This window comes from Amblyomma maculatum, chromosome 8, assembly GCF_055883805.1.
Source record: "Amblyomma maculatum isolate TAMU_Amacu chromosome 8, ASM5588380v1, whole genome shotgun sequence".
Lineage (NCBI taxonomy): Eukaryota > Metazoa > Arthropoda > Arachnida > Ixodida > Ixodidae > Amblyomma > Amblyomma maculatum.
In genome coordinates this window covers 106,206,224-106,230,291 of record NC_139351.1, presented here as the reverse complement: position 1 = coordinate 106,230,291, position 24,068 = coordinate 106,206,224, and the positions used below count along the sequence as shown (strand labels likewise).

The 24,068-nt window shown below is 49.2% G+C and overlaps 2 protein-coding genes across 2 annotated transcripts in view; one reads left to right on the top strand and one right to left on the bottom strand.

Moving 5' to 3' along the window:
- Positions 1 to 10,124: 10,124 nt before the first annotated feature.
- Positions 10,125 to 23,276, bottom strand: LOC146182124 (BBSome complex member BBS2-like). The gene is made up of 7 exons (XM_084575899.1): positions 23,158 to 23,276; positions 21,606 to 21,713; positions 18,513 to 18,642; positions 15,753 to 15,884; positions 13,701 to 13,838; positions 11,741 to 11,853; positions 10,125 to 10,395 (listed from the first exon to the last, which is right to left on the bottom strand). Exons 1-7 carry the CDS (start codon positions 23,274 to 23,276, stop codon positions 10,125 to 10,127), a joined length of 1,011 nt encoding a protein of 336 aa, XP_084432025.1.
- LOC146182120 (sodium-dependent glucose transporter 1B-like) overlaps positions 23,239 to 24,068 on the top strand; it is a 79,928-nt gene continuing 79,098 nt past the window's right edge. The window contains exon 1 of the mRNA XM_084577131.1: positions 23,239 to 23,502. Within this exon, the coding sequence (XP_084433257.1) occupies positions 23,441 to 23,502 (62 nt within the window). The 5' untranslated portion in view covers positions 23,239 to 23,440. The remainder of the gene's footprint in view (positions 23,503 to 24,068) is intronic.

The following is a 24,068-nucleotide window of genomic DNA, read 5'->3' as shown; positions in this document are numbered from 1 at the left end:
GTGTACCACCACCTACAACTTGTATAGCATTTGCATAATAATAATTGGTTTTACAGGAAAGGAAAGGTGTAGTATTTGTCACTCTTCACACCTGAACCGGGCAGTAAAGGAAGAGAGGAAGGTGGAAAGAAGTGCCATAGCGGAGGGCTTGGGTAATTTCAACAACCTGGGGATCTTTAACTGCACTGACACTGATGCCTGGGAGGCTGCTTCTGTCCCTATGGGGCTGGGAATGGTAAACGGCGGGGGCTCGCTTGCCACCTGCGATTGTACCTGTTGTAGGCCATCATAGGGAACCAAAGCTGGAGTTTGCTCCGCGACGCCAGCGCTCGGTTTCCAGCGGAGCGGAGAGGAACTACAAAACCTACGCGCATCCGCGCCCGCGCTGCGCGTGGCTGTCTGCGGAGTCTGCGCAGCCCGCTCGCTCGGGAGCGCGTGCTACGTTCAGCCGCGCGTGCACGCGGAGCGGGAGAAGGAGAGTGAGGACGAGGGGGGTTGGTGGCGTGTTCTCGCGCGCAAAGCCGGCGCTCTTTGCCAGTGGGATTTAATTTTGCTTTTTTCTGTGCCCCGGCTGACATAGAGGCTGGCTGGAGGCATGTTTTTTATCGGTGCTTTTGAAAGCAAGAAATTATGATTAATTGATCGCCGGACATTGTTTTCAAAGAGCGCTTGTTGGCAGGCTCAGACATACATAAAAAAAAATGAACGCGAATTCGCTGCTTGAAGGCGGGAGGCAAACGACAGGTATCTTGAAGGACTTGAGGCGGCACCTCTTGATGCCTCTGTCCATGTTCACAGAATGAAGGGTCCAGCCTTCGAGTGCTCCTTCCTTTCCCTTTGTGACTGGTCACTTGAAAGGGGCCTATTCAGCTCTTTGGGGCAAACGTTTTAGGCAGTGCTGCCGGCGCCGTGGGGCCTGTTTTCGGCGCGTTTAGGATGCGTTCCCTACAAAGGCACAAAGCATGCCGCCTTACCCTTTGGTTCCTGCCGACACCGGCCAGGGGAAGTTCACTGCTGCAGCGCTGCCATCCGAAATCAATGACCTAGCTACTGTTAAAGATGAGGGGTTTCTTAACGACCTGGGTCATTCCCCAGAAGCCGAGGCATGCCATTTTTGCGGCAGTTTCCTCTCCGCGAGACGAACCGCGAGGAAATGTCTGACGACTTTCCATGCAGACGGGGACATCTCTCCACGGAAATCTTTGTCTTCTTGCTGTCTTCTTGTTGTTGCTCACTGTTACGCTGCGCAATTCCTAGTTCAGTTATCTCCTATAGCGAACGCGCAGTTTTGAGCTCTCGAAGCAGGATCGCGTATGAGGATAGGATGATTGACGTAAAGTGATCGCATTAATGACGAATATCTGTTTCTTGAGGCCGACCCGGTTCCACGATGGCTGCTTCAGCACCGCCAGTTAGAGAAGTACGACACACGAACGGTACGAGATATCCCCCCCCCCCCAAAAAAAAAAAAAAAAAAAAAAAAGAAAGGCCCACAACCATCCCGTTACCGTTTCCACACAAGCTTCGCGAAAAAAGTGCGCCGTCATTATTTTCCTTCTAGTTCTTTTCTTTCTTTCTTCTTCCCCCCTCATTGTTAGAGCGCGACGGTGGCCACAATGCGGCCGGAGGAGGAGAGAAACAACCGAGCGCGCGCGCGCAAACACGTGCTAGAAAGCAGCGCGGAGCAGACGACAACATGCTTTTCTATGCGGCGGCTAGCAGACGACGCGGCCGGGCTGCGCGTAGATTTTGACGGGGTCTCCATGGAGGGCGCTGACGCACAGAGCGGCGCAGCGCCCCCTGGCCCAGCTTTTCTCCCCTATTGCACCCGCCACTGCTTCGGTGGTGGATGAAGGCTGCTGGGACGCGCGTCTTTCTCCCTCTCCTCTTCTTTATTTCCTCCTTTGTCCGCACAGGGCAGCGGAGCTGGCTCGGCTGCAGAGCCAGTAGCAGGTCCATGCATTTTCTTTTCTTTCCTACAGTCGCATCAACATTTCGCCCCCATCGAAACGCAGCCTCCGATGGACGGGTTGGAGCCCGGGTACTAAAGGCGGAGTCACACTGCGGAAACAGTTGGTCAACTCTGTCCGTCAACAGCGTGTTGGCGCAGTGTTGGCGGCCCTGTCACATCGCGCCAACACGAACTATTGGGAAACATGCCGTTGTCGCCCTCCAACAGCTGCCGCGAACTTGTTCTCCGACAGTTGGGCGACACCGTGTCACACCGCGGAAACTTGCTGCTCGTTGAGGCGCTGATGTCAGGAGCCGCCCATTTTGCTACTATTTCGCCCAAATTCATGCGCTATACACGTGCCTGTGAAAAATTCAATAGACAAAGAGGCTGTCCCAATTACTCTGAGCTTGCTTTAATGATGAACGAGGGCACTGTTATTGTGGGCGGCTCTCACTCTGGTCGATCTCCTCAGGTTCCGTCCTGAGAAATGATGAGCAGTTTGAAGGAATAGGCAGAGGCTTACGGCAGAGAATTCATTACATGAGATTTATCTACGTACTTACAGGAGTACATGAAAGTCACATGAGAGGCATTTGTGAAGCCTCGACCGTGAGAACGCGAATCCGACAGACCACCACCTTGGCTTGCAACACGAGTGGAATTCCTCGTCCGGACGTCGAGTCGGCGTTCTGACCGCACAACCATACAGCTCGCCCACGCCAGCTTCGCTGATCCGATCACGTCATACGCCTTATCAATAATTAACCACTCGATTACAAATACACTTCTTCGTTTCACACACGCACGTTCGCACACAGTTTTCAAACATCCGCTCTCCGTGCTGACGCACCACTCACTCCTTCGCCCATTTCTTCACGTGCCCGCTCTCATTGTCGACGCACCACGCACTGCTGCTCGGTGTCCCGTGATCGCACTCTCTCGCATAAAAGCATGGAAGCTGTATTTGAGGCGCACTAAGCCCATTCCAAAAAGAAAACACCACTACCAAAACAAGGTAAACACGGATGGCACGGCGCCAGCCACCGCGGCGCCGAATCGTCGGAGGGACGCTGCAGATGGGGGTTGTCAGTTTACATGTTCCCAGGCACACACACGGGACGCTCACGTTTGGTTCAAGGTTCACACAGCCGCCGCCAAGGCGGGAATTCCCGGCGCAGTCAGCCGGCGACGTTACGGCTGGCAGAAAGCAGCGCATATCATCGCCACCCGTGGGAGGCGCCGTTGCCGAAGCTCCGCGCCCTTGCCAACGGGTGAATGCGCTGCCTGCAAGACGCCACAACGTGGGAAATGATTTGCATGGAAACTTTCTGCAAAAAAAGAAAACCGTATCTGCAAGTAGGAAATTCGCAGGAATGAGTCAATCAGCTCAAATATGGGTACTTTGGTTGGTCTGTTGTCGTCCGGAAATTCGCCCGGCCAGCGAACAGGCCGAACAGCGTTGACGGACACTGTTTCCTGCTTGTTTTGGTTGCCAAACACTGTCACACCGAGGTAACACTGCAGCAACCTGTTTGGGTTCCCGACTGTTCGTGTGGTGTGACATGCTGTTGGGGAACAAGTTGGTTCGGAAACTTGTTGACGGCTTGTTTGGCAAACTTGTTTGGTTGAACACTGTCACACCGAGGCAACACTGCAGCAACCTGTTCGGCTTCCCTGCTGTTTGTGCGGTGTGACATGCTGTTGAGCAACAAGTTGGTTCGGAAACTTGTTGGCGGCTTGTTTGGCGAACTTGTTCGGTTGATGTCGCTGTGGTGTTTCCGCAGTGTGACTCCGCCGTAAGGCACAGTAGTCTGGTATCTTAACCACTGCGTCACCGCGGCAGGGCACAGTAATTGGCTTACAGGAAAGCACAGTATCTGTCACACTTTTTCTGTGGACGCCTGAACCATGCTGTAAAGGCGGAGTCACACTGCGGAAACAGTTGGTCAACTCTGTCCGTCAACAGCGTGTTGGCGCAGTGTTGGCGGCCCTGTCACATCGCGCCAACACAAACTATTGGGAAACATGTCGTTGTCGCCCTCCAACAGCTGCCGCGAACTTGTTCTCCGACAGTTGGGCGACACCGTGTCACACCGCGGAAACTTGCTGCTCGTTGAGGCGCTGATGTCAGGAGCCGCCCATTTTGCTACTATTTCGCCCAAATTCATGCGCTATACACGTGCCTGTGAAAACTTCTATAGACAAAGAGGCTGTCCCAATTACTCTGAGCTTGCTTTAATGATGAACGAGGGCACTGTTACACTGTTATTGTGGGACCCTCGGTTCGGCTCTCACTGTGGTCGATCTCCTCAGGTCCCGTCCTGAGAAATTATGAGCAGTTTGGAGGAATGGGCAGAGGCTTACGGCATCTCTGCCGTGATTTATCTACATACTTACAGGAGTACAGGGAAGCCATATGAGAGGCATTTGTGAAGCCTCGACCGTGAGAACGCGAATCCGACAGACCACCACCTTGGCTTGCAACACAACACGAGTGAAATTCCTCGTCCGGACGTCGAGTCGGCGTTCTGACCGCACAACCATACAGCTCGCCCACGCGAGCTTCGCTGATCCGATCACGTGATACACCTTATCAATAATTAACCACTCGATTACAAATACACTTCTTCGTTTCACACACGCACGTTCGCACACAGTTTTCAGACATCCGTTCTCCGTGCTGACGCACCACTCACTCCTTCGCCCATTTCTTCACGTGCCCGCTCTCATTGTCGACGCACCACGCATTGCTGCTCGGTGTCCCGTGATCGCACTCTCTCGCATCAAAGCATGGACGCTGTATTTGCTGCGCACTAAGCCCATTCCAAAAAGAAAACACCACTACCAAAACAAGGTAAACACGAATGGCACGGCGCCAGCCACCGCGGCGCCGAATCGTCGGAGGGACGCTGCAGATGGGGGTTGTCAGTTTACATGTTCCCAGGCACACACACGGGACGCTCACGTTTGGTTCAAGGTTCACACAGCCGCCGCCAAGGCGGGAATTCCCGGCGCAATAAGTCAGCCGGCGACGTTACGGCTGGCAGGCAGCAGCGCATATCATCGCCACCCGCGGGAGGCGCCGTTGCCGAAGCTCCGCGCCCTTGCCAACGGGTGAATGCGCTGCCTGCAAGACGCCACAACGGGGGAAATGGTTTGCATGGAAACTCTGCAAAAAAAGAAAACCGTATCTGCAAGTAGGAAATTCGCAGGAATGAGTCAATCAGCTCAAATATGAGTACTTTGGTTGGTCTGTTGTCGTCCGGAAATTCGCCCGGCCAGCGAACAGGCCGAACACCGTTGACGGACACTGTTTCCTGCTTGTTTTGGTTGCCAAACACTGTCACACCGAGGTAACACTGCAGCAACCTGTTTGGCTTCCCGACTGTTCGTGCGGTGTGACATGCTGTTGGGGAACAAGTTGGTTCGGAAACTTGTTGACGGCTTGTTTGGCAAACTTGTTTGGTTGAACACTGTCACACCGAGGCAACACTGCAGCAACTTGTTCGGCTTCCCTGCTGTTTCTGCGGTGTGACATGCTGTTGGGCAACAAGTTGGTTCGGAAACTTGTTGGCGGCTTGTTTGGCGAACTTGTTCGGTTGATGTCGCTGTTGTGTTTCCGCAGTGTGACTCCGCCTTTAGGGGAGGGAGGACGGTGGAATTGAAAGAGAGGTGTGATAATGGAGTGCTCTAATTTTGACCACCCGGCGCGCCAATATATTAGCTGCGCTGCTGTGTATCAACAACCCACGCGCCTGCCAGCTGGTAACTCCGATGGAGACTTGATGACATGCCGACCCAGACCAGTTTTCCTCATCATGCAGACTCTGCGGCAAACCAGGACACTTCATGCACATCCTTCTTACATGCCCCACCTTTCCTCATCCCCCATCACCAAACGTCGCAGAGTCCTACTGGGAGTCTCTCATGAAGAGCACTTCAAGTCAAGAACAACAGAAGATTATCTCCAGTTCTATGAGGATGATTGCTCTTCAAGGACTTTCTTTTGCTTTATAATGGTGCCTCCCGCATAGTAAGGGAGCACCGAAGTGCCATGCAATGGGCTTCGTCCCCACTGTCTGTTCAATGGCAATAAAATGTTTCTACCACCACCGCGCCACAATAATAAGCATAATGAGTGGGCGGGAGGTCCCAAAAGTCAGCATAATTAGAATAGTAGGATTCTCCATCCATGAATGCGGTAAAAATACACACTAAAGAAACTAGAAGCGGGAGGCAAGAGGGTCGAAGGTATAGTGAGAAGAATATCGCTCAAGGGGCATGGCATAAAGGATAGGAACGTTCTTCAGATCATGCAAGCCTTTGTAATGAGTAGAATCAGCTATGCCAACCCATATATGGAACTCACGCAGGTAGAAATTCAAAAACTAGTTGTAACAATCGGGGACTCTACCAAGAAGGCACTAAAACTTCCTGTCCAAACATCAACTCAAAAACTAGAGGAGTCCACAATAGATGGACAGAAATCGGAGAAGCAGTAAGAACAGCACAGATTGAGAGGCTGAGTGGCACGGGAGCAGACAGGACCATCCTAAGGATGGCGGGCCTAGAATGGGTCGGAGAAAAAAAAAATCAGCCTGGACTCCAGACGGAGCTACTGAGGATCCTCTTAATACCTAAACACATGCAAGGGCCAGAACCCTGGAAGAAAGATACCGCAAATGCCGGCAAAAGACGTCGTTTACGTGGATACCGCATTAGGCAAGGATGGAGCTGCTGTAGCGGCGATTGTAGACGGTGAGGGCAATCCAGTCATCACCGCATCTATCAACACGCAAAACATCAAAATGGCAGAAGTTGCAGTGGCGCCAGCCTGTGCAAGAGAGATAATCGGCGACAGCAAAAGAGTTCTACGCAGCTACAGCAAAGGCCGAATCACAAAGGAGGCAGAACGCATCCTGAGAGGTCTGGATAAGGGAAGAATCTGAGCATTATTATGGGCACGTCAGAGGGAGCAAAGCAGTGCACATCCTTGGCCGAGCAACTTACCGCCTGGTAACGATGAAGCAACAAGAATGCAAAAACCTAAGAAAAGCACCAGTCTCATACCGAGAAATCACGGCAGGCTACAGACCCAATAGAAGGAAATTACCGCACCCAGACAAATCACTTTTATTAAACGAAGCAATGGCCTGGAAGAAGATACAAACGAACACCAATTTTTCGCCAGAAATTCTAGGTATATACAATCAGCACAATGTAGAGGACAGGGCATGTAAATACTGTGGAGCTAAAGGCACTTTCGCACGCAACTATAGAATGTGGCAGCTCACCAGGGGCTGCTGAGTTCAATAATGAAACAGCCTGAGATGATTTGCTGCTAAGCGAGGATCCCGCTACGCAGAAAAAACTCATCAGCCTAGCGGCCGAGGCTGTGTCCGACCAACGCCACCGTTCCCGGCCCGGTAGCCCAACCTCCGGGACCTCGCTTAGACAGGCCCACGGGGGAGAAGCTATACCACCCTTTGGCTAAATAAAGTTCGTTGACTGACTGACTGATAAAATATTGCGAGAGCACTGCAGAATCTGCACTGGAGAAATGCGAAGCCTTCAGCGTTGCTCGGGGTATATCACGCGCCCCTAACAAGGCCAGGGCTGGTGCCGCACAGTGGAAATTTTCTTTTCTTGTCCCGATCGCCGGCTGCTTCGTTTCGGTCGGTGATGGCGAAACGAGGAGGCGACCGTGTGCTGTGCGATGTTAGTGCACGTTAAAGATCCCAAAGCGGTCGAAATTACTCCTCAGCCATCCACTACGGCACCACTTTCTCTATTTCCGCTTTCACTCCCACCTTCCTCCCTTCCCTTACGGCGCGGTTGAGGTGTCCACAGAAAACAAGTGAGGCAGTTACCGCGCCTTTCCCTTCCTATAAATTAATCAATCAATCGATTGCCGAAGCGCTGGCTCGATATCAGCGGATCACAGTGCGTGTATCCCAAGCTGTAACGCAGATCCACGTTGTCTTGACTCGCTAGCGGCATCAGCGGCATCACTCAGTCGCTGCTATCCCTACTGGTCACACCATACTAATCCCGAAAACCACAGACGCATGTCGATTGAAAGCTGTTTAAGGGTACCATCCGATAATCTTATGCAGTGCGGATTATATTTCCGAAGGTTCTTCTCGTCTGCAGCTTGTGACATTGGTCTCTTCGCAGCGCAACGCTCCTATGGGCCCACGCGCTGCCTCCCGCAACCTCCCGAAACCAACCACCCCTGTCCACCACCAACTGTCCATAAAGCGAGTCATCCATAATAAGGAGTCATGAATAAAAATGAACAGGATTTTATTGAGAAAAAAAAAGTACTAATTAATGACTGCTTTTGTACGTAACGTAACGGTGTGCACTGGACTCAAGATTCGACAGAACACCGGCAATTTTGAGTGTATTATTTTTGTCATCGTTGTCCTCTAAAAATTGTAGTGAAGTCTGAAGCTACTCGCTCACCATGACACGCGTGATGGTGGGCGTGGTGGTGTCGGTCTAACTCGAGCACGAACTCCTCACTGGCCGATGAATCGGCGCGCGATTCATCGGCCACTTCTCGCCGCCACTTCCAAAGACAAGAGTTTAGAACGACGGCTAGTCGACTACGAAGAAAGACCTTGTCAAGGCCGCATCGTTGACTCAAAGCGAAGCCGACATGCGGACCGGACCGCCTGGGGTGCAAAATGTGGCAGTTCGGCAGCACAACAGTGACGAAAACCAGGAGCATGAGAGGGAAGCGCGTCCACGACGGGACACCCGGTCCCGGCTGCGTGCTCGTCACCTTTCTTTTCTCGCTCTACTTCGTGAGTGTGTGTTAACTCTGACCGAAAGGCGTTAACGGCTTCATGAAACACGCATTGCGCTTTGGGAAAGAAAACTTCAGTTCCCGCCGCTTTAGGCACTTCTCATCATGTAATTTCTTTGGTTGGTTGGTTGGTTCATAGGAAGGGAAAGGCTCAGTATCTGTCACACTTGCTCTGTGGACACCTGAACCGCGCCGTAAGGGAAGGGATGAAGGTGGGAGTGAAAGTGGAAAGAGAGAATTTATTCCAACATGTTGCTATTTTGGTTGGTTGGTTCATAGGAAGGGAAAGGCGTAGTATCTGTCACACTTGCTCTGTGGACACCTGAACCGCGCCGTAAGGGAAGGGATGAAGGTGGGAGTGAAAGTGGATAGAGAGAAAGGGGGCCGTAGAGGAGGGCTATGGAGTAATTTCGACCACCTGGGGATCTTTAACGTGCGCTGACATCGCGCAGCACACGGATGCCACTTCGTTTCGCCTCCATCGAAACGCAGCCGCCGAGGCCGGGATTCGATCCCGGGAGCTCCGGCACAGTAGTCGGGCGTCTTACCACTGCACCACTCCGGCGGGGCAATTGCTATTTTCCCGACTGGGGCTTCTCGTTGCGGCGCTTCCGCTGCACCCAGAAATCTCCCTGTTTCCTCCTTTCGGTGTCTTTCTTAGCTGACCCTCGGCTTGCTACCCTCCGCTCTTGCGCTTCCCTCTTGCGTGGATAGGGGAGGATAGAATGGGATGGGAGTCACAGGGAAAGGCAACGGGTATATATAGAAAGGACAAAGTGATACCTGCGCTGCGATAGGCACAGACAGCTCACGCGCAAGCTGACGTCTCCCGTAATACAACCCAGTACCAGTAAAGAGTAAGCATGCATGCTGGACACAGAAGAGCTAAGCCCGTTTAAAATTTACTGCATTGCGTAACAAAAGTATCTATTTATTTGTACAACGAGAGGTGGTGCGGCACAATTGATTCAGGGTCAAAGTTTCCACAGAAAGACCCTGTGTGTTTATACATCGACATCGCATCATTCGGAGACCTCCGGTCGGTCTCGCTCTCGTAAGCGTGACGTAAGTGGCCTCCGAAGTCCGCTTATAAGCGTGACACTAGAACAAAGCAGCCTTCTAGCACTGGGCATGCATGCAGCAAGGCCTGCATCAGTGTGCCAGCTGTGGTCAGCCACACTTGCGTTCACGGCATTATAAAGAAACCCGCAATCCGCTTGCAATTAAGCGTGTCTCTAGGGAGGCCTCTTCATTCGTAGCTGTCATACAACAGGGCCTGCGGCAGGGCGTCGTCCAGTACACGTCTTACGTCTGTAAGCGTGATGATGCAAGCGGGCAGTCTGCTTGTATAATCAGCTACCGAAGGGCGGCTTCCTCTCGGTGTCCGTGCAAGAGGGCCTGCATCAGCGCGTCGGCGTCCGCGGGTGGCCCCAGCGCCTTGCGGCAGGCGGCCACGGTGCGCGCCTTGTGTGTGCCCGCCCTCAGCGCGGCAGCTCGCTCGATGCCTCTGTTGAGCAGCCGCACGCAGCGAGACAGCTCCTCGTGGCTCTGGCAGCGCACTCGGTGGTCGCTGACCAGCTCGCGGTTGAGTGCTTGCAGCTCCTGGTACCAGCGGCGCATGCCGTCGCTGCGACAGTGAATTATCGATGAACAGTTTAGAGAGTTTTAGCTTTCCGTGATCCGCCACGCATGCCCAGACCCCCCTTGACGCCGACAGATGGCGCCACATGCTGGATGTCGGTAAAGCCCCTTGATAGATGTCGGCATACAGACCTGCCGCGTCGGGACCAATCAGCTTGAGCGCCCCGCCCACGCGCGGTAGAGAGTCACGGTGGCGGATCGCGGATCACGGTAAGATAAATCTCTCTATTGGTCGAGTTGGTTGGAATGGATGGTGAGGAGTATGAATTGAGCAAAATCAAGAGAAACAACAGAGTTGACGCCAAGGGAAAGGAAGAGAGCACAATGGGCCGGAAAACAATGTTAATGACATCCTAGCTGAAATGAAGAAACAAGCATTGACCTGTGAAATAGAAACAGAAAATCTATATAGCCCTTAATTAAGACTGATGCATTTGATGACACGGTAAGAGGTTATGCAGAGAGTTATACGGCGAGATACATTAAGTTGGTGGCAACTGGATCAACGCAGGGTCACTTTGTTAGCGGCGGCAGGTGCGCACTTGAGTGGACGTAGCTCAGCTAGCGGTGAGTATATGAAGCTCATGGAGCGCTTCATGCTTTTCAACACATCCGCGCTGTTCTGCCATGCGCAACCTTGCTATCGAATGCATCTCTCTTATGTACGATTGTGGGGGCCGGGATGCAATTTTTCTTTTCCTTACCTGGTCCATATTGGAAATAAATGCCAAATATTTATTTTTATTTCAGCTCAATGCTGTTCTGCTCATTTTGTTTCCTTTTCTGTTGTTTCAATACCGCAGGCCCGTTTACGGGTTTCGATGTAATGTCAGTATAAATCATGCGGCTGGTGTCTGCTCCCGACTTCGTACGTTATGTCCTTCCTCAAACGGTGCAGAGTTGGCATTCAGGTGCCGGCCCATTGAAGCGTGCTGAACGGAACGGAAAAATTTAGGTATATGCTGAAAACTAAATGTTTCGATAGAATTGCCTGTCTATAATTGAGATTGGACTCGTAAATGTAGCGTCATCTCTAGCCAGAATTTTATTAAACTGAGCCCAAATGTTTCGGATCCAGCTTGGCTCTTTTTGAGACTATGCGTCCATTTCAAGCAGTAAGTATACGTTTTCTAATATAATTCTGTAGATAAGCATAGTAAAGCAGCGGAATTTGTTGCAAATTATTGCGGAATAGAAAAGTCAATGAGCCACACACTGTCACATGTTCAGTGAGTGTTGCAGGTCTAATGCAGTCTCTCCCCACCAAGCTATGTATTCTTTTTTTTCCTTTTTGATTCATAAGGTAGGTTCACTCGCTCCCCATGACTCACTAGTCTCTCATTAGGCGGCAGTCCTCGGCTCGTAACAGCAGGCCCCGGACGATGCTCGCAGTGTCCGCCATGTTGGCCGAGATGGTAAGCCTCGTGGACTCGTGCTCACGTACCTACGGAGAGGACAAAACGGTGGAGATTTACTTCGGGGATGATTATCCTGTATTGAGACATTTCACAGCGGTATAATTCTATCAGAGAGGCTTATCATTTGTGGTCGAGTCGGCATTGGTAGTAAATATAACAAATGTTCCACTGACGTCAAAAACTAGGGCCCACGTGATCACATTCACCATCATGATAGAGAATTTCCGTCTTTTCACCTGTTTGCTACAGTGCAGTAGGGGATCAAGCGACACTGGGCCTGGATGAGGGAATTTTCGGCGAGATAGAGAAGTCTTTGTCATTGACAGCCACGGAAAGGAATAGTGGTTTACAATAGGTAGCGAGGCACGTGGAAGTGGTAGGGAAATGTGTCTATATTTAGGAGAAGTACTAGCTGCAAATCCAGTCCACGAAAGGGAAACAACTAGGAGAATAAGATTGGGATGGAGCGCATTTGGCAAGCACCCGCAGGCCAATGACTAGCAGCTTATCGGTATCGCTCAGCACTAAAGTATACAACAGTTGCATCTTACCTGTACTCACCTGAAACGTGGAGGTTATACAAAAAGGGTTATACGTAAGTTGTGGATAACACAGAGCTATGGAACGAAATCGTGGGTGTAACGTCTAGAGATACGAAGCGTGCAGAGTGGGCAGCGAAATAAGTTACTGATATTCTAGTCGAAATCAAGAAGAAATGGGCATGGGCAGGACATGCATAGTGCGAAGGGCTGACAAACTATAGAATGTAAAGGATCTAGAGTTTATTCCACTTCACTGGAACACAATACCCAGAAATGTGGCGCAACAAACACAAACACATGCAAAGAGTAACAACATACGCGCACACTACCAACTGTAATATGGATCTGAACACACATTTCCTCTTCACCACTCCTCTTCTTTTGTTTGTGTTTGTGTTTGTTGCTCCACATTTCTGGGTATTATGCAGCACCAACTAGCCCCTCAAGCTGTTATTTTGAGACACTGGAACACCCTGAATAAATAATTCGTTTGCTCTTACATCTTTAGTACCTGCATTTTGATATTTAATTTATATGTCCAACTCGCGCAATACATCTATATAAAAGGAACCTGCCAGTTATTTGGATAAAGAAATATCGAAGTGGTAGACGCAGACACGCACAAAACGACAGAAGAATTGTATTTCTTGTCGTTTCTTGTCTGCGTCAACCATTTCGTTAGTAATAATAAATTTAAGGAGCCAATACCAACTAGCCCAATTAAACGCTGTAGTGGTCAGTGTAGCCAAGACGCACCCTTGCTTCCTCGGGAACGGAGTAAGGATTCCTTCGTCGTCTTTTGGGTTCAATTTTTTTTCCCAATCTCATCATATCCCATCCAGTCGTTAGTGAAGTAGAGTCGGAGAAGGGATAAATGAAACCGCGATCATTTTATATAGCTTCATCATCATCATCAGCCTGACTATACTCACTGCAGGGCGAAGGATTCTTCCATATTTATCCAATTAACCCGGTTCTGTGCTAGCTGTATATAGTTTAAGCTATGTAGAAAAGCGGCTGTGACAAATGGGACTAAACTTCGTCCATCAATATCTAGCTTGTTTTTTTTTTTATTATACATATGATTTGCACCTGGATTTCAAGGCGTTAAAGAGAACTGTCGACAATATTTTTTTTTTTTTTGTCAAAGAAAATTTATCTGGATGTGTTTGCATTAGAGTTTTACTCATAGTTTCAGTTTCTGGATTTGACTTATTGCGAAAAAAAATGGCAACTCCTCACTTAGTTTCGTGAGGGTAGAATGAACGACCATGCTATGCGGATGAAAACTGGGTGAACTGCGTTCTCGCCGGAGGGCCCAGGCTACGCACCTTGGCGACGAGCGACCGGAGGCGCTCATACTCCTCGGGGAAGTCTGCGCGCGAGTCGAGCTCTTGTAGTTCCAGGTAGGAGGCCAGCGACTGGACCATGTCAGCTGCCACGTCCATAAGGTCCGTCTCGATGCTTACCTGCACGTCGGTGCTCTTTCGCAGACCAGTCGATCGCCCGACTGGGACTGCTAACAGAAACCCCCTTATGAAGGGTTCGTGTCCGGAAGGCGTTCATTAGGACAAAAACTCAGTGAACTGCATGACTGTGTAGAGGTAGTAAAGGTAAAAGAAGTGAAAAAAAAAATTCTAGTGCGCACTTTGAACCACTATGGTTGTTGTTGTGACTGTAGGAAGAAGGAAAAAAATGCACGGGCCTGCTACTGGCTCTGTAGCTGAACCACCTCCGCTACCTCGTGCAGACAGAAGAGAAAATAGAGAAGAAACCTTTCCCTTCCTATAAATAAATCAGTTAGTTATAAATCAGAGAAGAAACGAAAGAGGGAGACAAAGACGCGCGCCGCAACAGCCGTCGTCCACCACCGAAACGGTGGCGGGTGCAATGACGGCCTACAACAGATAAAAATTCTGTGGCAGGCTAGCCCCCGCCGCAAGCGGCGGTGACCTACCTGTCCCAGCCCCATCAGGGGAGTACTGAACCACTAAGGTGCGATGAGGCGAAAGCCGTTATAGCGCGGTGGATGGTAGCCCTCCACTACGGCACCTCTATCTCCCTCTCTTTTTTTTCACTCCCACCTTCCTCCCTTCCCTTACGGCATGGAGCATGTGTCCGCGGAGAATTGCGACAGATACTGCGCCTTCTCTATACTGTCAATCAATTTCAAACGCCGCTGATGCCTGATGTTCTAACGTCGCCTAGATATCTGGGACTGCTTCTGTTTGCTGTGTGGTGCGGCCTTCGAGGAAGCGGCAAGTGAAAGGCACCGCACGGACGCCTGGATCGGGCGGCCAGCGGGGTAAGCTTCGTCATGAATCGCCTGTGACGTCATGACCAGTCGTGACGGTACATGGCGCGCCCTTGTCGAACACAACCAGCATTTCATTGAACGTATCAAAGTTCACCGGCGTTCTATAATTCGTTTACAGGAAATGTAACTCGCGGAATCACGCTATCCGCACGGTAAACAAGGGGAATTATGAACGTTTCGCGATCCGGGGCGTGGCGCAGTTCGATTGTCTCTGGTTTTTTGCAAAGGAGACAGTCTGTTGTGCAGGGAACGAATAAGCCTCTTTCATGTAACCAGGTTTTAACAGGTAATGTGTTGGAATGTAGCTTAAAGAAGAACGTTTTAACTGAAGGCCTAACTGGCATCTTTTTCACACGCTTTAAGACATCCTGTCCGGGGCCTCCACGGTGTGGTGCACGGTAAATCGGCAACGGTATCGTCACATCCAGAATATCTTTCTGGATTGCTGGGACCCAGTCTTTCACTGGGATGTTCTCCAGAGAACACTAAAGAAAGACCTCCCGTTAGATCCGTATGGCATACGGTTCCTTCCAGTCGAGAGTGAGGGTATTCCTTTGGATTTAGTCATGGTCTTGGGCCTCCACAGCCTGTGGAAAACAAGGATGCAAGTGCAACATGCAGATGTCAACACGCGTTCTGTACGCGAGAACTTTATCGAGAGTGTGCTGCTCCTTAGAGAAACGTACCGGGTGCTTTCTGATCCACCTGACTGGATCAGTGTGCTCGATGAACTGGCTGTCCTCAAGAAATTTTAAACCTTTCGTGACAGCCGAAGTCTGGTTGTTGCGAGTTTTACCATTATTGTGGATCTTTTTTGAATTGATGTGAACTCAAAACAGGCAATAAAGAAAAAAAAAAGGCGTGGCGCAGTTGGTAAAGCGCTCGGCTGGAGATCGAAGGGATGGAGATTAGATTCCCGGTGAAGACAAGGTTTATTTATTTATTTTTAACTATCTCCCTCGAAAGTGTGAGACCCTCTGCCGAGCGATGAGAGCTTAAAGGCTTTCGCCTTAAAAATGTAATAGAGGTTAAAGTTGGGGCAAACTTAGTGGTGACGAGCACGCACCTCTCCGTTGTCCAGCACACCGATGATGAGCGGCTTTAAGTGGTGGCGAAGCGCCAGGAAGCTGACCCGGAAGGCTTCCTCCTGGTGCACGTCCTCCGGCAGCAGGAAGTTCTTGTTCACCCACGACGCCACCTGCGCGCATTCACCGCGAGGACCTCAGACGACTTCTACTCAACACTGGGTCTCAGAACTTGCATTGATCAGTGTAGAGATGGGGATGTCTGTGGTCATGGAGGTCGGCTGATTGGCACCACGTGGGGCGCGGATCCGAATACCAGGCCACGACGGCCACCCCCAGTTCGACGGACGCGGAATGTAAAAGTGCCATAGTTGTTTCGCGTTCGATGCCGGCGCGCACGTTAAATAACTCCAGGAGGTTCGCTTAATTTGAAGCCCTTTGCACCTCTTTTTGCTAGCCTCCTTTTATTTAATTATTGCCATCAGCTCGATCGTATAACTGGATAAGACCCGCTAGATCAGATTATAAAGCATTGCCAGATTCAGTTTCCAATGGCGACCTATATCCGGAGCGAGATATTCTTAGCACTTACGCTGAATGATTGACATCCGCCATTGACAGCTACTCCGCAGCCGTTGGAAACTGAGGGCCGTGGGCTGATTATATGTGTATACAGTAGGTGATGGACAAGTATACGACAGTAACGACACCAGCATGGTCAAATCCTGTAATGTCGAGTTAGTGCGTTGATGACTCTATATAGGCATTTAAATCAGGCTGCACTCCTAGCCTCGTTATGCAGTTAAATAAAATTGTGGATTTACCTACTTCAAACTTAGTCTCATTCCTCGGACGGGATTGAAGTGTTGCAAAGTGCGAAATTAATTGAACCCTGCACTTCACGTAGTATTTGCCCCCTTTGTTTTTCATTAATTTTTTTAACCGCTTGCCAGGCAGCCACGGGAGAGTCAGGAACTAGTCGCGGTATAGGATCCCGGTATGGCTCCATGCACTTAGACTGCAGAAAGCTGGGAAACGCACTGGCTAAGAGTTTGTCCTGCTGCGACGCAACATCTTTTGTTCTCACGTGAACGCTCCAACCATCATTTATGTCTCGCTGCCGTAGCTGGCAGCAGCTCTCGAACGGCGTCGTAAATAAAGTGTTGGCAGCTGCTCCTGCGCTGTGTCGGGTTCATAATGACTCAGCTGGATTTGGGGACTAATGATGTTGTGGGACGAAAGTTGACAAACGCATAAACGCATAAGCTGAGATGTCGTAGTGACACAGCTTCCCCCCCCCCCCCCCCCCCGTCTATTTTTTTCTGTGCGCGTCTGTGAATGAAGCAATTAAATGCGGGCAGGGATTTCAGTAATAACGAACAAAAAAAAAAAGAACAGCATGGAGTGAAAAAGTAAGATGGCGCGTGAATGAAGAGTAATTGCGCAGAAGACTTTATTTTCAACTTTTTTGGAGAACATGTACGTCATTCGCGCCTTTTATTTCTTGAAGAGTACACAATCGTCAGCGAACAATCGCTTTCGAGATTGGGTGCTATCAGTTGTATAATTCACGGACAGTAAGAATAATAGTGGACTTGAGAATGATTCCTGAGGTACACCAGAGGTGACGCTCGCGACTCGAAATTAAAGCCTGTTAATAACGACAAACTGCTTACGTAACGCTAGGTACAAGGATATTCAAAAAAATAAACTGTGGAATAAAGTTATAAGCTGCTAGTATTCCAATTATTAAAGCATGTTTTACAGTGACAAGTGTTTTCCGGAAATCTAAAAGTTTACAGTCTACGGAGAGACTATGATCAAATGCTAAAGCTTCAGCTATGTCATGCGTGAATATACTGTTAATTTCGTAATACACGAAATGATTACTAAATCCATGTTGAGCTGGGTTAAATATGCAATTATCATTAATATACGCAACAATAGGAGTGCGCAAGATATGCTCCAAAATCTTGCAGGCAATTGAAAAGTCAAATACAGTGGTCGGTGATTCACGACGTCATGGCGGGAGCCCGGCTGATTGGTACAACGCTCCCACCTTATATCATTCATGTGGAAGAGATTTGTCACAAATGTTCTTTAAATACGGCTTGTCTAATTGGGCACAGCGTTGTTGCGAGTTTATTTGGCAGGGTATCGGAACTAAGGTGCCTAGGGTGCCATCGAGGCACCCTAAAGGTGCCTCGATAGCAGCGCCACCATCGCGGTACTATCCAGGCATACTAATCAGGACCGCTAGCTTTTGAAACATCGAAGCCCACCTCAATTCCACGTGTGGAAATGCTGACTTTTTCCGTCTCACTTATTGCACCTCTGTGAGTCGGTCTATCCCCACCGTTCCTTATCACTTTGGAAGCAACAAAGCTAAGTATTGATTAAATCATGCTGCCTTGGCGCTGTTGTCATGTAGTACAACATAACTATCAATTAAGCACAAATGACGGCCGCAGCTATCTTATCTTTACCATTCTGTTTAACGGTTCTGATGCATGATGCCTATGGTGAACTTCGTATCTAGTGCAATCAGGAAGCTACGCATATACAACACAGTTTAACTTCCGGTCATCATTAACCACTCTGCGTTGATTATAGGGCAAATGTTTAATCCGTTAGCCTCCAATTGACCTTAATTATATTAGGGTTTAACCTGCGGCAAGGTAGTTTTGCAGCAGGTTAAGCCGTACAACTTTGGGAAGGGCTTAAATTGTTAAGCAACAACATCGCTGCATATGCCCATAATCATTGGAGTCCTCAGTGGAATGCAGGACGCGGAGCCGTACCCTGTACGGTCGGTCGTTGATGCGGAACCGTACACTGCCGGCGGGCCTGTCGCGCGGCTCCTCGGACAGCAGGTAGGCGGCGTACCGCGGCAGCTGCCGGGACAGCTCGAACACGTGGAAGTGCTCGCTGCTGCACCAAGAGGGAGGATTAGGGAGAGTAGAACGCGTGAACTTCGTGAGGATACATTACACACGCTGCAGTTATGACGACATCCAGCGGGAGGGAACGGAAAACCTGAATCCGCGCCTTTTCCCAGTCGGGAAAAACTACAGAAATGTTTCTGTTGTTACGACAGAATTTCTGTGTGGTTTTTGACAGGATACCTGTTGTGACAACAGAACGTTCTGTAGTAACATCAGAAATTTCTGTAGTTACAACAGAAAAGTGGTACAGAATTACAGACAACAGATATATACTATAGAAATACCACAGAACTACAGAAAAATCAGACGTTTATGACAGAATTACAGAATATTTTGTCGTATTTTTGACAAGGATCTGTAGTTTTTTTCGACTGGGAATTATCTCTAAATGTGAAGAAAAACGATACCGGTATCATTTTCAGAGGTGATGTCTTGCAAAAATGCCAGTGTTCACTAATCCTGATGATTTAGCATGAACATTTATGTATTTCGTCTCCACTGATAGCCTGCCACGGTGGCTGCGGGAGGAATCCCGCGACCACGTGATCGGCATCAGAACTCCTTAACTAGGAGTTCATCCCCATTGCTTCATGCTTGCGGGGCAGATTCCCGCGATATGCGATTGTGTCATATTGTGATTGTGTCACGTGTGAGATTGTATCAACTACTTAAAATGAACATTATTTTTATTAATATTATTATTAAACACCAGCATATATGTCTAGCCGATGTGGCACTTTCCACGAGACAATGGAATTAAACAAACCATTGCGACCATATATTCTTTGATGTCTCTTAAGAGGAGAATGACGAAAGCCTACCTTTCATCTCCTATCATTTGTCTTTCAGCGTTTGCCTCTTATCGGTGTGTGTTCGTTGCAGTGTTACATAATTATAACTGGTTTCCAGGAAATGAAAGGCACTTTCTCCGGCAAGTGTGAATTTGGACGGTACCCCATCGTTTCTGTCGCGTGGCGTTCCTTGGCGCGCTTTCAAGTGCGGCATTGCAGATGGCAGGAACGCTAGACAAGGAGAACACATCTCGCGGAATCTTGCGCAGAGATCCAACGCCTCCTAACAGGATTTGTGCGCAATATTTTTGTTGAAATCTGTCAACGCCTCCGCCTCCCGATAGGAGGCGTTGACAGATTAAGCGCACTAAAGGGGCTTTATAGCGCACAACTCTCGCGCACGGGATTTCGTTCTATTAAAAAATGACAGTGATTATGAAACCATGCGAGAAAGCTGATATAGCAGTTGAATTTGCCCTCAGTGGTTAATTTGATGGTTCTACTTTATTGGAGAGTGAAGGTAGGTGGAAGTAGGTGGTTAGAAGAATCGACTGTTGGCCTAGTTGGTACTTGACAAGAGTAGATACACGGCGCAAACTGAACAGACAGAAAGAAAGAAACAAACACGGACAAGGTGCTTCCGTGTTTGTTCATTTCTTTCGTCCTGTTCAGTTTGCGCCGTGTTTCTAGTAGGTAGTTAATTATGTGTGACTCTTTAATGTGTAGGCGGGGGATAGGGTGTCATGGTGGCTGGTGAGCGAGGCTTAATCCGAATTTGCTGTCGGTTTCTCACTCCGCTGCTGCGTGGTCTTATACTCGGTAGAAGGTGGATATAGATGGGTGGGTGGCGTTTTTGGCGGTAGGCGTTGGTGAGTGGAAGTGGGCGGGACTTATGGGATAAGGAGGCTTCAGACAGACAACGCTGACATTTTCGACAAGTGCAACTGTTACTGCTGTTGGAGTCAAAAAATGCCTCGACATATGCGATCAAGGTTGTTCGTGTGGTTTGGTAGTGTTCAGATAAGCTTCCGTCAAGAGGCGTACGTTCTCTGTGCATTCACTATCTCGGCCCTTGCATATTTTCGAGCAAGTTACAATGTCGGATCAAACGAAGTAGCACTGCACTACATAGCGCGAATAGGAAGGTCACTTATCGGGAAAATAACAGAACAATGATGACGATTATGATAATAATGAAACAAAACAGATAGCAGGGAGGTCATTCTTGCGCCCTGCGCCATTTTTATTGCGGAAGCAATACCACGACAGCCAAAGCGAGACCTTGGGTGGCCGCAACTACGCCGTGAAGAGGCGTATGTACGGTCTCCTCATAAAAAGATCAGCCTGCCATGACATTTGAAATCACGTTACCCCCATGCCACGGGCAAGAGCAGCCAACTCGGGTCGCTCCTTTCATATGGGAGTGTTGATATCAGAATGAGCCTGCCAGAACCGTTTGCATTCTCGTTACACCTACGACCAGCAGGCACGCGTATACGGCTTGGTTGAAGCGTGACTTTATATGTGGGCTGGTAGCTTACGCTCTCGCGTCATACCCTTAAATGATTAGCTTAGGTGTCCCCAATAATACACTGATAATACATAATGCAATACAATACAATACAATACAATACAATACAATGCAATACAATAATACAATAATACAATAATACAATAATACAATAATACAATAATACAATAATACAATAATACAATAATACAATAATACATGTTACACTGATAGGGCGTGATAGGGGAATAATGTAGCAGGCAAAAGAAGCTTCCGCCGTTGCTTTCGCAATACAACTAGGGTTAACCACAGCTAAACCACAACTAATTTTTTCTTTTCATCATTTGCATTGTCGCTATCAGTGTTTTTTCTATAGCCACTGATGTGTCCACTTGATGTGTCCACTTGTAAGCCGCGGTCGTTGTGGTCTCTAGATTATGGTCCCCAGGTACGGTCGCTATGATATAGGAAGTATGGCGACTTTATGGTCCATAAAAAATATTTCTAACGACCACCCGCAGAAACTCCACGTAGGTCAACAATGGGTCATAGCTTTTAAACGGACAGGAGTAACCTGTTTACCGTTTCTGGAGGTTTGCGCTACAAAGCTTGCCGACGCGATATAAGGATGGCAGGCATCGGACTCGCCTGTCGCGGTGTCCCACGAGGACTTTTAGGTGCAAGTCGACGGGCAGGTCCTTGGGCGGACACAGCGGTAGACTCACCTCGGACCGGACTGCATCGCCCTTCGGGTGGCTGCACAAGAGGCGTCACATCGTGTCTCCGACCATGGAATGTTGCTGATTTCATGCCTTGCGCATGACATGCTATTGGTGCCACGCATTGAGGCAAGCTGAACATTTTGGCTAAAAAGTGTAACACTGCGAGGAGAAAATAACACTGGCGCTGTTAGTCACTTTCTTAAATATGTTGTCATAAGAATCTGTACGTAAGTCGATGTTGGTGAACGACCAGGATCAGCTTAGACCATTTGCCCAATGACACCAACAGATCGGGTACCAAAACACACGGCTGTCGTACGATGACTAATCTGCTTCCAGAAACGTATTTATTTTGAAGAGTTGTCGAACCTCTCGTTGGCATAACCTTTTTATATGACTGGAAGGGGGTTGTACGTTTCGAAAAAAAAAAAAAAAAACATATTCGCTCGTTCCTCAGTTGGTCTATTGGGCATCAGTTTTTTTTTTTAATATACGAGCTACGCCTCTTACATGCTCCGCGAGAAAAAAACAAACAAACAAAAAAACAAACAAACAAAACAAGAAAAAAAAAACTCCATGCAATCTAACGCTTACTGGGGAACATTTGCCCTTTCCTGCAGTCTGTGGCGAAATATGCAGTCTGGCGACATTATACATGTATATAGGCCCATGCATCGGCCGATATAGACGACGAAGCGCCTTCCCCTTGGACTTTCACAAACTGCGTTATTTATCGGCGACGCGCATAACGGCAGTTTAAACGAGTCAATTAAATGCTGACGTCCGTCTTGAAATCACTCTCTGCCAGCAATTGGAAACGGGAGGGGGGGAGGGGGGTTAAACGCCGACTGCGGTGCGGTTTGCAGCCGCCGCTCACTGTTGGCGATTTGCCAAGCTCTATAGCGCTCCTCGAACAGGCGCCTCTGTCAGCTGTGTCTTCCGACGGAATCTGTACATCAGAGCGGTTATTATATCCACGTTGTGTATTATTAGATACAGATACTGCAATCATCTGGTGCCAGCCTCTTTAGCTAATTTATTTCAACCGGCAATGATTTCGCTGCGAACGATTTCATTTTTTTTTTCTAAACGAACATTGTGATCATTTAACGTTGCATTTTTCCCTAGATAAAACCTGGCGATTGTATTCTCATCTTTTTTTTTTTTTACATTATTAACGAAAAAATAAATACAGCGTGCATCATTTCTTGAGTACAACCAGAGACTGTGTACACAGAATCCCCTGAATCAGTTTCTAGAGGACCACTCCTGCAAGAAACGGTAGTTCACTGAAGAAAGCAGGGGTCACTTGACGTGGTCTGCAAAAGCAAGATGCCGAAATTTAACCTTGATTCCCGCCTTCGAGTCTTGCCGTTCCATTCTTCGACACTTTTATCTCGCTTTATGCGCGCGTTCGGTCGTTTTGCTATCGCCCTCTTTCCTTTTCCCCGGAACTGCTCGCGTCATACAGTCCTCACAGCAGCCACTCGCTCGTCTTGCACACCCAGCCTGTACTTGCTGGCAGCCACTCTTTGACGGCGTCAGTCCTGCGTTCCGCGCCTGGGTTTCCCCTCCTCTTCTCCCAAGCCTCTCTCATCCTCATCCTTCGCCTCGCCCTCCTCGCCGTGCTCGGCCTTTCCCTTCCGGGCGGAATCTTGGCGCTCCGTCGCCCCGTGTTCAGCGGCAATCGCTTCCACGCGGTTAGTAGCCGTGCATGCTTGCACTGTCGTGAGTGTGCGTTGCGACTTTTCAAGGTGAACCATGGCTCGTGACACGGGTGCGTTTGCCGACGTGCGCTACCACCGCCAACAGCAGCACCAGAGGTGAGCTATTCTTTAATACAGGTGACATCCTCGCTAACCTCTTCGTTATTTCAGGCAGCCCGCACTTTCGGTGCTGCAGACAACTTGTGACAAAAAGAGGAAAGTTTGCCTAATTCCTCTTTTGCAACATTGCAAGGCCAGCAGTGGTGTGTTAAAATAGGCTGTCTAGAAGCTGTCCTATCCCTTGACCTGAACTACAACGAAGAGAACAGATACGGAATTTGAGCGCGCTCTTGTCGGAACGAGAGCACCGAACCCTGGCTGCTTTCTGCTTGACACACGAGGTTTGCGTGCAGCCGTCAGCGTTGCTCTCTACCCCAGCGGCGGCTCGTCGACGACACGTGACGCAGCTCAGCGACTGACGCGGGAAGAGCGCGCAGAGCACGTGCTCGTTCTGTCATGCGGCCAGGTGCTGGCTTGCGTGCTTTCTGCATTGCACCTCCGACAGATGGCGCCAGGCTTACGGCCATGCCACCCTAGGCCATGCTTTGCCAGTTGTAATGGTAGTAACTGTAGACCATCTCGTGTCAGCCGAGCGCTCTCATCACCAGCACACAGTCCACATG

What these genes read in the sequence shown, in the direction of transcription:
- LOC146182124 (XM_084575899.1), bottom strand. Translation starts at nt 23,276, where the DNA reads ATGAGAGAGGCTTGGGAGAAGAGGAGGGGAAACCCAGGCGCGGAACGC. An exon ending in AAGACGAGCGAGTGGCTGCT is followed by an intron (nt 21,714 to 23,157) that starts GTGAGGACTGTA and finishes CCTCTTGTGCAG; the next exon opens with CCACCCGAAGGGCGATGCAG. An exon ending in TCAACGACCGACCGTACAGG is followed by an intron (nt 15,885 to 18,512) that starts GTACGGCTCCGC and finishes GAATGCGCGCAG; the next exon opens with GTGGCGTCGTGGGTGAACAA.